Source organism: Mobula birostris, chromosome 1 (genome assembly GCF_030028105.1).
Source record: "Mobula birostris isolate sMobBir1 chromosome 1, sMobBir1.hap1, whole genome shotgun sequence".
In the NCBI taxonomy this organism is placed as follows: Eukaryota; Metazoa; Chordata; class Chondrichthyes; order Myliobatiformes; family Myliobatidae; genus Mobula; species Mobula birostris.
In genome coordinates, this window is record NC_092370.1 from 143,268,535 (window position 1) to 143,283,035 (window position 14,501).

The 14,501-nt window shown below is 50.7% G+C and overlaps 1 protein-coding gene and 1 pseudogene across 8 annotated transcripts in view; one reads left to right on the plus strand and one right to left on the minus strand.

Annotated features, from left to right (window-relative positions):
• LOC140200139 (TPR and ankyrin repeat-containing protein 1-like) overlaps positions 1-14,501 on the minus strand; it is a 152,534-nt gene that overhangs the window by 103,717 nt on the left and 34,316 nt on the right. Inside the window, exon 1 of one of the 8 annotated variants that reach the window (XM_072263050.1) lies at positions 3,435-3,515. The exons of the other annotated variants lie outside the window; for them this stretch is intronic. Within the exon in view, the coding sequence (XP_072119151.1) occupies positions 3,435-3,437 (3 nt within the window). The 5' untranslated portion in view covers positions 3,438-3,515. Of the gene's footprint in view, positions 1-3,434; positions 3,516-14,501 lie in introns of those variants that run through there. 8 annotated transcript variants of the gene reach the window in all.
• Positions 3,961-7,097, plus strand: LOC140196857 (paraneoplastic antigen Ma2 homolog; annotated as a pseudogene).

Sequence of the window (14,501 nt, forward strand, 5' to 3'; positions counted from 1 at the left end):
GCATTGTGCGCTTAAAGGCACTACCCCTTATCAAGTGCTTGGCTGGTCAGTGGGCTTGAACAAGGCATCTGATGATACCAAACGAGCTCTTACTGACGCGACCCTACAGGCGCACCCCATATCCATTACTACTAACGCTTCAGAATAAGCTGTGGGTGCTTTGCACAAGTGGTTGGTTGTTGGTGTGTGGTAGTCACTCACCTTCTTCAGTCATCAGGTTTGTCCTTCCGAAAGGAAGTACAGCACGTTAGACTGTAAGCCTCTCGGTCTCTATCTGGCTGTCCGTCACTTCCTTTTTTTTTAAAGACGGTCGCCATCTCACAGTGTTTGTTGGCCACACACCCCTTGCGCACGCGATGGCCAAAGTATCAGACCCTTGGTCTGCATGGCAGCGACACCACTGGCCTACATATCCGAGTTCACAACTGATACACCTCACCGATGATCTCACCTGGATTGTACACACCAGTTTAGTGGCAAAAATAAGCACAACAGCTTCTCTTCCACGTCAGGCGACTGAAGTAGTTCAGCATGGGCTCCCAAATCCTCAAGACTTTCTACAGAGACACCAGTAAGAGCATACTGACTAGCTGTAACACTGCCTGGTATGGGAACTGTACCAACCTAGATCGCTGGGCACTGCACAGAGTGGTACGGGCAGCCCAGTGCATCTGTGGACGTGAACTCCCCACTACTGAGGACATTTATAGCAGCAAGTGCAGAAAGAAGGCCTGGAAGATCATCAGGGACACCAGTCACCCCAACCATTAACTGTTTCAGCTGCTTCCATCTGGCAAACGGTAATGCAGCATTAAAGCCAGGCTCAACAGGCTATGGGACAGCTTCTTTCTACAAGCCATTAGGCTTTTAAATTCACGTCTGTACATTGTGACAGAGACATAACGCAAAGTAGTTTACTCCCTCATGTTGTGGGATGGATGCAAGATTTAAATAAATTTTAAAATATACAACATATCAAGGGGAAAAATAATGTTGTGCCTGATTGCCTCTCATGGTCAGCCGCTGAGGCCATACACATAGGGGCTTACTATGCCGGCATGACAGCTGACCAAGCTACTGACCCAGAAGTCCAAGCTTACAGAACAGCAGTCACAGGCCTGCGGTTGGCTGACATTAGGTTCGGGGCAGCTGGGGTTTCTTTCCTGTGCAATGTGTCAATGGTCAACCTCGCCCCATCATGCCCACAAACTGGAGTCGGACTGGTTTTCACTCCATATGTGGCCTTTTGCATCCAGGCTGGAAGGCCTCACAGGAACTGGCTGCACTGAAGTTTGTATGGCATGGCCTTTGAAAGGACATGTGTGATTGGACTACAGCCTGTGTGGTGCCAGCAGGTAAAAATTAACCATTATGTTCAGGGACCACTGACACCTTTTGTGGTCCCCGAGCGATGGTTTGACCACGTCAATGTGGACATTGTTGGTCCTCTACCCACCCACCCCCCAACCGTGGTTTCACGCACCTTCTTACCATGGTGGACGATACCACATGGCCAGACATCATCCCCGCAGGCATTCATCAGCACCTGGGTTGTTTGGCTTGACATGCCACTGATATTTGCTCTGACCGCAGTCCTCAATTCATATGAAATCTCTGGGCTGAGATGCCCCAGAACCTGAGCGTTAGACCACATCACATCACAGTGCATCACCCGCAATCAAACGGCCTATTCGAGCGGTTTTACCACTCCTTAAAGACTGCTCTGAGGGCTTCCCTGGCATGATTGTCTCCTGTGGGTCCTGCTGGGGCTCAGAACAGCTCCGAAAGAGGACCTGCAGTATTCCATGGCTGAGTTGGTATACAGACAGCTGTTACCAGTGCCAGGCAATTTAATTCCTGATGCCACAGCCGCTTGGTCTGTCTCTCAACAGCATTCCACCTTCCTCAGTAAATTCAATTCCTTTTCATACATTTGCAGCTCCCATCCTGGCGTATAGCACACTCGGTTCCTGGTGACCTACATTCTACCTCTTTCATTTCATCCACAATTCACACCAACATCCCCTAAGCCCCCCTTACGATGGCCCCTTCTACACTTTGGAATGGGGAGAAAGGACTTCTATCATAGATAACAGGGGTAAACCTGAACGTATTTCAGTAGATCTCCTCAAACAAGTCCAAGATTTGGAGGATTCTGCTACCATGTCCCTGGTGTCACAACATGACTGTCAGAGTGTCAATATACCTCTGGGTGAGCCAGAGGCACCTGCTACACCTCCACCCTTGGAACACAGGACCTGAACCGGATAGCTTCTCCGAGCTCCGGACAGGCTCACAATGCCGGTTTCAGTGAATTCTGGGGGGACCTGTGTAGGTTAATGTAATTGGGAGAAATGTACATAATTCACAACCACATTGAGTTGGGGTTTCACTCTAAGAGGCTGATCTGACGTGACAACGTAATTACATAAAAGGATTTTAAAGCGCTTTGTTTTCAGTTTCTTTTGGTTTTCAATAAATGATTTGCTATGACTTTTCTGAAAAAAAAGCACCCCTGCCGCTTTATTTGCGAAAATACTACTGTGTTAAAAACAAATCGTGTCACATTTAAACTTCTTTCTCAAAAACATCACTGCAATTAATAGCCTGTAACCTCCCTTTCAGAGCTGAGCTTTCGAACTGCCTGTTTGACTTGGCATTTTTGCGGTCCTATATGTGCAGGATGGTTGTAGTCTGGTGTGTCGGGGCTGACTCAAGGTGGTGAGGCCGCGGGGCCCGAGAGCAAGGAATGACAGTGTTCAGCACACTGCACCAGAGCTTTATTTGTCTCTGTGCTGAACTGAGGCTGTGGCCGTGGCCTGCAGTTCGGCTGCAGTGGTGACTAGCTTCGTGCTGGTGGACTCACTTCTGTGAACTTCAGTTCTGAATGTTATTTACTTACTTTTATTGTCTGCATTTGTGTTTTTTTCCCCTACACATTGGTTGTCTGACAGTCTTCCTTTTTTAAAATATGTTCTATTGGGTTTCTTTGTTTTGTGACTGCCTGTAAGGAGACGAATCTAAAAGTTGGATATAGTATACATACTTTGATAATAAATGTAATTTGAACTTTGAACTAAATTCATGATTGCAAGTGTCAGATAATTTCACCCAGCAAGAAAAGACTGACTATCTATCACATCAATAAAATCAATAATGTCAGAGCCAGGGTGCTGAATGAGAGGGACATTAGGACAGCGTGTGTCCTTTGTTTTATGGATTCCTGGTTAACCACTTCCGTACCGGATACAACGATTCAGGTCGACGGGCTTACAATACATCGTCAGGATAGATGAATAGTCTCTCAAAAGCAGATATGCACGTGTATGCCTCATCATCAACCCCTCCTGGTGTACCAATATTATCAGTGCTGTCCCAATTCTGCTCACCAGACCTGGAATATCTCGCAGGTAAGCACCGTCCATTTTACCTACCATGGGAGGTTTCTGTGATCATTTTGGTAATGGTATACATTCCACGTCAGGCCAATGTCAAGCAGGTTTTAAATGATCGGAGCAATGGGATCAACATGCACGAAACAGCGCACCCTAATGCCTTCACCATCGTTTTGGGGGATTTTGGCCAAGCCAGTCTGAAAAAAAATCACTAAACAATTACCATTAACAGATCACTTCAATACCAGAGGAAGCAACACACTGGACCATGCTATTCTATGCACTCACTTCAGGAAGTCTGATCACCTAGCTGTACTTCTACTCCCTTAGTATAGGCAGAGACTGAAGACTGCAGCACCAGTAGTGAGGACCAAGAAGGTTTGGACAAGGCAAGTACAGGAGAGCTTACAGGACTGCTTTGAATCGGTGGTCTGGACCATATTCAGGGATTCATCTTTGAATCTGGATCAGTATGCTGCAGTTGTTACCGACTTCATTAAAACCTGTGTGGATGAGTGTGTGCCTACAAAGACTTACTGAACATTCCCCAAACCAAAAGCTGCAGATGAAACAGAAGGTACATCATCTACTGAAGGCTAGATCTGTGGCATTCAAGTCTGATGACCCAGGTCTATACCAGAAAACCAGGTCTGACTTGTGGACAGCCATCTCAAGGGTGAAGAGACAATTTCAAACGAGATTGGAAGCGACATCGGATGTACGACAACTCTAGCAGGGTTTGCAAGACATTACTTCCTATAAAGTGAAACCCAATAGCATGAATGGCAGCGATGCTTCACTACCAGATGAACTCAATGCCTTCTATGCCCACTTTGAAAGGGAGAATATAACTGCAGCTGTGAAGATCCGTGTTGCACCTGATGACCCTGTGATCTCTGTCCTGGAGACTGATGTCAGGCTGTCTTCAAAGAGGGTGAACCCTCGCAAGGTGGAAGGTCCCAATGGAGTACCTGGTAAGGCTCTGAAAACTTGTGCCAACCAGCTGGCAGGAGTATTCAAGGACATTTTTAACCTCTCACTGCTACGGGTGTAAATTCCTACTTGCTTCAAAAAGGCAACAATTATACTAGTGCTTAGGAAGAATAATGTGAGCTGCCTTAATGACTATCACCCAGTAACACTCACATCTACAGTGATGAAATGCTTTGAGAGGTTGGTCATGACTAGACTGAACTCCTGCCTCAGCAAGGACCTGGACCCACTGCAATTTGCCTATTGCCACAATAGGTCAATGGCAGATGCAATCTCAATGGCTCTTCACATGGCCTCAGACCACTGGGACAAGACAAACACCTATGTCAGGATGTTAGTCATCGACTATAGCTCAGCATTTAATACATCATTCCCACAATCCTGACTGAGAAGTTCTCTGTAAGTCCTCTGTACCTCCCTCTGCAATTGGATCCTCGACTTCCTAACCAGAACATCACAATCTGTGCAGACTGGTGACAATACCTCCTCCTCACTTACAAACAACACTGGTGCACCTCAGTGGTGTGTGCTTAGCCCACTGCTCTACTGTCTCTATACCCATGACTCTGTGGCAAGGCATGTCAAAATACCATCTATAAATTTGCTGGTGATACAACTGTAAGGTGTACCTTCTTGTATGTTACTGCGTATGTTAATCAAAATGACTTCTTGGTTATGTTACTCTTTTATGTTACTGTGTATGTTAATCAAAATGGCTTCTTTGTTATGTTAAATGCTGAGAAAGTCTCTAGCTAGCAGTTTGCTTGGGTTATATTATTGATAACAGAGTAAATGAACCAATGGGTGTCCATGTTATTCTTTCTTGGGGTGATATGCTGTCTCATATGGCTGGGAAACAGGGGTTTTGGCGGGGAGTTGGAGGAGACACTGTGAGGACGACGAATATACTGGGAGTGCTCTAGTTGATCACTTCGGGTGCTCGTGGGCTGCGAGTTAAAGGGGTCCGAGTGGATCGCAGAGGGAAGAAAGGAGGTCCTGAGCTCCAACGTGTGCACGAAGAAATTGAACTTTGATAAGTCTGGCGCCTTTTCCATTCCTTTTTGTATTGTACCTCTATTAATCTCATAGACCTAGTAATATCTATAAGGTGTAATTGGTAAAACGTACATCGTGTGCTGGCTGATGATTGATGTTTGAAGCCGAAATCAGGTGGCAGTTGTACAGCAATCAACGTAACCGGAGACAAGGTGGTCGGTGGACGGGGCTTCCCCTAGATAAATACGAGCCAATATAGCTGAGCGATACATTTGTGGGGGCTCGTCCGGGATTGGATTTTCGGTAAAGCTGTATAAATCGCCACGTTAAGTAGTGCAAAGATAGATCGAGATAAGATTGTAAGCTGGTGTGGGTTAGAGGACGTACCGGTGAATCATGTGTGCGTGTTAAGTGGGGTGGATTTCCGCATTTCGGGAGATGTACTAGTGCGAGGGGTGAGTTTGATCAAGGGTATAGGGCAGGTAGACCTGGTAGCTAGAAGGTGCAGTAAAGAAGTGGAATCTAGCTGGGTGTTGGTTCGTACGAGTGCTGACGTCATGACGTTGGAACTGCCAGTGACGGTCAGCGTCCACGGGGATGGGGGGCCGTGGGGCCTCCACACCCACCCGGAGGAAGAAAGTGAGGAGATGCCGAAGGAGGAGATAGATGAGATCCCAGGGGAGGTGCCAGTAGCCAGTGGTGGAGGATTAAAGTGGGAAGGCTTGGCCAGGCCCCGTCCCCCAGCTGGAGGTGAGACCTCCGAGTTAGCGGCCGCCATTACCTCCCTGGTGAGAAGGGTCGAGGGGCCCTGCCCGAAGCTGAGAATTTTCTCAGGAGCCATGCCCACCCTGGAAGGGGAGGACGACTACGAGGTATGGATTGAGAATACGTCCCCGTTGTTAGAGGCGTGGCCAGGTTCAGATGAGGAAAAGAGACAGCGATTGGTGGAGAGTTTGAGGGGAGGGGCAGCCGGTGTAGTCCACGAGCTGAGGGCAGAATGGCCCTCAGCTTCCCTGGCGGAGTATCTGGAAGCCTTGGAGGGAGCGTTTGGAATGTCAGGAGATCCCTGGGAACTTTTAGCGGAGTTTCACCACATGGGGCAGGGTAGAGGCAAAAGCTCTCAGAATACATTTTTCGGCTGGAGAGAATGCTTACTGGGTTGTGGCACCAAGGGGTAGTGAGGGCAGACGAAGTGGCGAGGTTGAGGATGAGTCAGATATTTAGTGGTTCCCTGAAGGAGGACAAGAGGGCCTGGAGTCTCCGGCAGTCCTATGAAAGGAGCCCCCTCCATCATTCGGGCAGCTGATTAGAAAGGTGCGGGAGGAGGAGAGCGCGTTGGGCCGGAAAAGGGGCTTGGGCCACCGGGGACAGTCCTCAGCGATTCATGAGGTGGTGGCTGGGTTGAGAACCGAGAAACCCAAGGTCCCCCCGCTTAAGGGGATATACAGGGAGAGTACCCCCTTCAGGGGCCGGCCTGCACCGTGGGCTGGGAGTGGGGGGCATTCCAGGAGAGGGGTGGTGGGTAGCGTGTGCTGTAACTGTGGGAAAGAGGGGCATTTCTGACAGGAATGTGAATGGCTGGGGGTGTGCTACAGCTGTGGGAAAGCGGGTCACTTTCGGAGGGATTGTGAGAAACAAGGCACCTTGCAGAGGGAAAGCCCCTGGGCCACTAAGAGGGGAGAGGTGTCGGGAAACTTAGGAGAGACTCAGTGAGGGAACAGACTGGAGTCTCAGGAGGAACACGTTCCCAGAAATCAGCCATGGGACCCCTGAAAGCACAAGCCCCTATTCCGGATGGACTGGTGGGACCCCGATCCAGCGTGTCCCTACGGATAGAGGGAATCTTTGCGAAAGCCATCCTTGACACAGATCGCAGGTTACCTTATTGTACTGGTCATTCTACAACAAATATCTAAAGCATTTGCCAGTAACCCCATTTAATACATTGGAGATTTGGGGTATAAGTGATAGTGATTACCCGTACGATGGGTACCTGTCAGTGAGATTGGAATTCTCGGAGGGCGATGTGGGAGTGTTGGAAGCCCTTGAGATGTTGGTGCTGGTTTGTCCGGACCCGGTGGAAACAGGTGGTGCTGCCCTTCTGGTGGGGACTAGCTCCCTTCTGGTGTGATGGCTCCTGGGAGCCTGTAAGCAGAAGGCAGGGGAGAACTTTCTGGAGACCCGCTCGGTACACCTAGTATTTCGAGCAGTGTTCGAAGAAGTGGGTGACCCCCAGGGGCTGGATCCTGATTTCACACAAGGGACGGTGTGGTGTACTCAGGCGAGGCCTAAAGTGATACGGCCAGGGGAGGTGGCACTAGTGATGGGGCCCCCAGATTCCCCGGAGTACCGGTGGGTGAGGCCCTGTTAGTAGACGCCCCGGAAGACTTTGAAGGGGAGTCCCAGTTCCCGGCTGGGGCACTGGTGAGAACTGAATTGCAGAGGCCCTCAGCTGTACAGGTACGGCAGATGGGGATGATGGTAAGGAACATAACGGAGCAGGAGATCACCTTTAAGCGCAGGATGCCCCTTGTGCACGACTCCCCTGTACTGCCGGAGTATAAGAGCAGGCTGGTGGAGGAGATGCTGAAGCTAGGGGATGTCTTTTCTCAGGGCGAGTTTGATGTGGGCTGTTCCAAGAGCACTCACCACACTGTCCGTGTGACAAATGACACCCCGTTTAGAGAAAGGTCGCGGCGGCTTGCCCCAGCAGAAGTAGATGATGTGCGGCAGTTGAAGAATGCAGGGATTATCGAGGAGTCCCGGAGCCCTTATGCGTCCCCCATAGTAGTGGTTAGGAAGAAAAATGGGAAGGTACGCATGTGCATGGACTATAGGACCCTGAACCGGCGCACTGTCCCCGACCAGTATACGGTCCTGAGGGTGGAAGACACATTGGCCTGTTTAAGTGGGGCGCAGTGGTTTAGTGTATTGGATTTGCGGAGTGGGTATTACCAGATTCCAATGAGTGAGGCCGATAAAGAGAAGACGGCCTTTATCTGCCCCCTGGGATTTTTCCAGTTCGAACGAATGCCCCAAGGTATATCGGGGGCCCCAGCCACCTTCCAGCGGCTCATGGAGAGGATGGTGGGGGATATGAACCTGCTGGAGGTGTTGGTGTATCTGGATGACCTGATAGTGTTCGGATCTACTTTGGAGGAACATGAGGAGCGGCTGCTGAAGGTGCTGAGTCGGCTGAAGGAGGAAGGGTTGAAACCTTCCCTGGATAAATGCCAGTTCTGTAAGCCGTCGGTCCACTATCTTGGACACATAATTTCGCGAAATGGAGTGGCTACTGATCCAGCCAAGATAGACGCAGTGACCACCTGGCTAAGACCCCAGAAGGTGAGCGCCCTGCGCTCGTTTTTGGGGCTCTGTGGGTATTACTGGCGATTCGTGAAAGGATACACTAAAATGAGTCACCCATTGAACCAGCTGTTGTGTGGCTATCCACCTGTGGGGAAGAAAAGGAAAGGAGACCGAGGGCCGGAGGCAGGAGGATACTTAAACCCGGTGGAGTCTTTTGGATTGAGGTGGGATGCTCAATGTGAGGAGGCGTTCTAATCTCTGAAAAGGGCGCTGACACAGGCCCCGGTGTTGACTTTTGCCGATCCCCAGAAGCCATATGTGCTGCACACTGATGCCAGTCGAGAGGGTCTGGGGGCTGTCCTGTACCAGGAACAGGGCAACGGATTGAGGCCAATGGGTTTGTTAGCCGAAGCTTGTCACCATCTGAGAGAAACTATCCCACTCACAAGTTGGAGTTTCTGGCGTTGAAATGGGCGGTGGTGGACAAATTGAGCGACTACCTATGCGGGGCCAAGTTTGAGGTGAGAACCGACAACAACCCTCTCACTTATATCCTGACCTCGGCAAAGCTGGACGCTACTGGGCACCGGTGGTTAGCGGCCTTTTCTGTCTATGAGTTCAGCCTGAAGTACCGGCCAGGAGTCGGAACATCGATGCAGATGCTCTATCTCGTCGGGCGCATGAGGGGTCGGGCACGGCTGAGGAGTGGGAGAGTGTCCCTGCCCCGGGAGTGAAGGCCATGCGTCAATTTGCCAACGACGCTGAAGCAGGAGCCCCGATGGGGCCGGATCGGGCAGTGGATCAATTGGGGGCAGATGATGACGCGTTACCCACTGTGTACGGTAATTTGACTGCTCCAAGGAACAGGCAGTTGCTGGAGTTGAGCCCCAGGAAGTGGGGGCGGCTCAGCGGGATGACCCGAGCACTGGCACTATCTGGTACGCGGTTAGAAAGGGGGATATGGTTCAGGTGGAGAAGGTGAAGCACGCCTCAGTGCCCCTACTACTGAAGGAGTGCCCTCGGTTGAAGCTGAAGAACCAAATCTAGTACCGGGTCACGTCGCCCCTGGACCACCCCCGGTACTGGCAGCTGGTCATGCCTGAGAAGCATCGGAAAACCGTGCTCCAGACGCTACATGATGATTCCTGGCACTTGGGGGTGGAAAAGACCTGTGGATTACTCAAGAACCGGTTTTACTGGCCCTGGATGAGGGGGGAGGTGGAAGAATACTGTAAGAAATGCAGTCGTTGCATCAGGAGGAAGACCCTGCCTGCGCAGGTGGCTCCTTTGACCCACTTGCAGAGTGCGGGACCCATGGACCTGGTGTGTATGGATTTCCTGTCTATTGAGCCGGACACCAACAGCACCGCGAATGTCTTAGTCACCACGGATCACTACACTAGATACGCGCAGGCATTTCCCACTAAGGACCAGAAAGCGACTACAGTGGCGAAGGTGTTATGGGAGAAGTACTTTGTTCATTATGGTCTCCCCCCGGCGGATCCATAGTGATCAGGGACGGGACTTTGAGAGCAGGTTTATCCATGAATTACTGGGTATGCTTGGGGTCGAGAAATCCAGGACCACACCCTATCACCTGCAGCCCGAGAGGTTTAACAGGACCCTGTTGGACATGCTCGGGACTCTGGAGATCAGTCAGAAGAGTAAGTGGAGTAACACATCGGGCATTTGGTTCACTTTTACAATTGTACTCGCAATGATGTTACGGGGTACTCGCCCTATTATCTGATGTTCGGGCGGGAAGCAAGGTTGCCCATTGACCTGTGTTTTGGGACTGAAGCAGGTGAATTACCTTCGAGGCCATATCTGAAGTATGTGTCCGATATGAGGAGAGAGTTGAAAAGGGCGTACGAGTTGGCTGAGGCGGCAGCCACCAAGCAGAACCAGCGAAATAAAAGGAGCTATGATCAGAAGGTAAAGTTCACCCAACTATTGCCGGGAGACTGAGTCCTTATCCGGAATTCAGGACTACCTGGTAAGCACAAGTTGGCGGATTATTGGGCGGCCACCCCCTATGTGGTAGAGAGCCAGATGCCGAATCTACCTGTTTGCCGGCTGAGACCCGAGGACGGGAAGGGGCCTGTCAAGGTACTCCATTGGAACCACCTGTTGCCTCTGGGCCGAGAGGTGAAGGTGGACCCAGAGCCCGAATGGCAGTTTATGCCTAGTGTGAGGACTCTGCGAGGGCGCGGGGCGAGGGAAGAGCCTGCTGCGAAGGAGATGGGGCCGGTTCCCACCCCGAATAGGGATACAACATTGGAAGATGATGATTCAGACATGTGGCACCTGTTTCCGTTTGCTAATTCCCTGGTGCCAGAAGAAGAGGCCCCTGGCTCTTCCCCCACTGAGTGAGGGGAGAGGAGGGAGAGTGTTCAGGAGCCGCCTGAATTACAGCCGGCATTGAGGGAAGAGAGGGTGGAACCAGAACCCAAGACAGAGGGCTCACAGGTGCTGAAAGGTCCCAGTGAGGGTGAGGGTGAGAGTCCGACAGGTAGGCCCGGGGTGGCTGAACCGGAAGAGTCAGCAGAGGAGGTACAGAGGCCTCAAAGAAGTAGGCACCTCCCAGAGAGGTTGACCTATACAGTGCCAGGAGAACAGGGTGTGATCTCTACTGCCCTGGGAAGTTATGTCACTGCTTTATGCACCTGGGTTGAGTTTTGTGTCTTGCAAGGAGCAATGGTGAACTCTGTTAATATCATGAGGACATGACTTTTATTTGGTGGGGGGAGAGGGTAAGGGGGTTTCTTCTTGTATGTTACTGTGTATGTTAATCAAAATGGCTTCTTTGTTATGTTAAATGCTGAGAAAGTCTCTAGCTAGCAGTTTGCTTGGGTTATATTATTGATAACAGAGTAAATGAACCAATGGGTGTCCATGTTATTCTTTCTTGGGGTGATATGCTGTCTCATATGGCTGGGAAATGGGGGTTTTGGCGGGGAGTCGGAGGAGAGACCGTGAGGACGACGGACGTACGGGGAGTGCTCTGGTCGATCACTCCGGGCGGGGAGTCGGAGGAGAGGCCATGAGGACGACGGACTTGCAGGAAAGCTCAGGTCGATCACTCCGGGCGGGGAGTCGGAGGAGAGGCCGTGAGGACGACGGACTTGCGGGAAAGCTCAGGTCGATCACTCCGGGCGGGGAGTCGGAGGAGAGGCCGTGAGGACGACGGACTTGCGGGAAAGCTCAGGTCGATCACTCCGGGCGGGGAGTCGGAGGAGAGGCCGTGAGGACGACGGACTTGCGGGAAAGCTCAGGTCGATCACTCCGGGCGGGGAATCGGAGGAGAGGCTGTGAGGACGACGGACTTGCGGGAAAGCTCAGGTCGATCACTCCGGGCGGGGAGTCGGAGGAGAGGCCGTGAGGACGACGGACTTGCGGGAAAGCTCAGGTCGATCACTCCGGGCGGGGAATCGGAGGAGAGGCCGTGAGGACGACGGACTTGCGAGAAAGCTCAGGTCGATCACTCCGGGCGGGGAGTCGGAGGAGAGGCCGTGAGGACGACGGACTTGCGGGAAAGCTCAGGTCGATCACTACGGGCGGGAAGTCGGAGGAGAGACCGTGAGGACGACGGACGTACTGGGTTTCAGTGGGGAGTCGGAGGAGAGACCGTGAGGACGACGGACTTGCGGGAAAGCTCAGGTTGATCACTCTGGGTGGGGAGTCGGAGGAGAGACCGTGAGGACGACGGACTTGCGGGAAAGCTCAGGTTGATCACTCCGGGCGGGGAGTCGGAGGAGAGACCGTGAGGACGACGGATGTACGGGAAAGCTCTGGTCAATCACTCCGGGTGGGGAGTTGGAGGAGAGACCGGGAGGACGACGGACGTATGGGGAGTGCTCCGGTCGATCACTCCGGGTGGGGAGTCGGAGGGGAGACCGTGAGGATGACGGACATACAGGGAGTACTCCGGTCGATCACTCCGGGTGGGGAGTCGGAGGGGAGACCGTGAGGACGACGGACGTACGGGGAGTGCTCCGGTCAATCACTCCGGGCGAGGAGTTGGAGGAGAGACCGTGAGGATGACGGAGGTACAGGGAGTGCTCTGGTCAATCACTCCGGATGGTCCCGGGCTGCGAGTCGCAGGGTCCGAGTGGATCGCAGAGGGAAGAAAGGAGGTCCTGAGCTCCAACGTGTGCACGAAGAAATTGAACTTTGATAAGACTGGCGTCTTTTCTATTCTTTTTTTGTATTGTCCCTCTATTAATCTCATAGACTTAGTAATATCTATAAAGTGTAATTGGTAAAACGTACATTGTGTGCTGGCTGATGATTGATGTTTGAAGCTGAATCAGGTGGCAGCTGTACAGCAATCGACGTAACCAGAGACAAGGTGGGCGGCAGACGGGGTTTACCCTAGATAAATACGAGCCAATATAGCTGAGCGTTACACAACCATTGTTGGTAGAATCTCACATGGAGATGAGAGGGCGTACAGGAGTGAGCTATGTCAACTAGTGGAGTGGTGTTGCAGCAGCAACCTTGTACTCCATGTCAGCAAGACGAAAGAGCTGATTGTGGACTTCAGGAAGGGTAAGACGAAGGAACACATGCCAATCCTCATAGAGAGATCAGAAGTGGAGAGAGTGAGCAGTTTCAAGTTCCTGGGTGTCAAATTTCTGAGGACCTAACCTGGTCGCAACATATTGATGCAGTTATAAAGGCGGCAAGACAGCAAGTGTACTTTAGTAGGAGTTTGAAGAGATTTGGCATGTCAACAGATACACTTGAAAACTTCTATAGTTGTACCGTGGAGAGCATTCTGACAGGCTGCATCACTGTCTGGTATGGGGGGGGGGGGGGTAGGGGAGACTGCTACTGCACAGGGCCGAAAGAAGCTGCAGAGGGTTGTAAATTTAGTTGGCGCCATCTTGGGTACTAGCCTACAAATTACCCAGGACATCTTCAAAGAGCGGTATCTCAGAAAGGCAGCGTACATTATTAACGATCTCCAGCACACAGGACATGGCCTTTTGTCGTTGTTACTATCAGGTAGGAGGTACAGAAGCCTGAAGGCACACACTCAGAGATTCAGGAACAGCTACTTCCCCTCTGCCATCCGATTCCTAAATGGGCACTGAACCCATGAACACTACCTCACTTTTTCAATATATATTATTTCTGTTTTCGCACAATTTTTAATCTGTTCAATATACATATACTATAATTGATTGATTGATTGATTTCTTCTTCTATATTATACATTGCAATGAACTACTGCTGTTAAGTTAACAAATTTAACACATGCCGGTGATAATAAACCTGATTCTGATCTATGCCTGTCATAATTCTATATACTCTTACTAAGTCAATCCTCAGCTTCCGTCACTGTACAGAAAACATCCAAGTTGGTCCAACATCTTCTGATAGCTAACACTCTCTTGTGATCAGGCAGCATCCTGATGAAGATGTTTTACACCCACTCCAAAGCTTCCTGTAATGCCATCACCATGATGGTGCATATACTTCCAAAGTTTTATACAGCTACAACATATTCCCCCAACATTTTTTTTTAAAGTTATGTGACAAAACTGAGAGGTGAATACAAGCAGCCTATAAATCTTCTTTACCTAGTTACTTGGGATGCCATTTTCAGCGAGCTATGGATTTATGTATACCCTCTGAACATTATTGCTCTCAGGGTTTGCCACATTTCCATTTGACCTCCCAAAGTGAAACAACTCAATATTTGTGCAGATTATACTCCATCTACCATTCCCCTGCCCATATCTCCAACTGATCGGTATCCTGTTGTTGTGTGTACACTCACTGATAGTTCCCTATAATTTT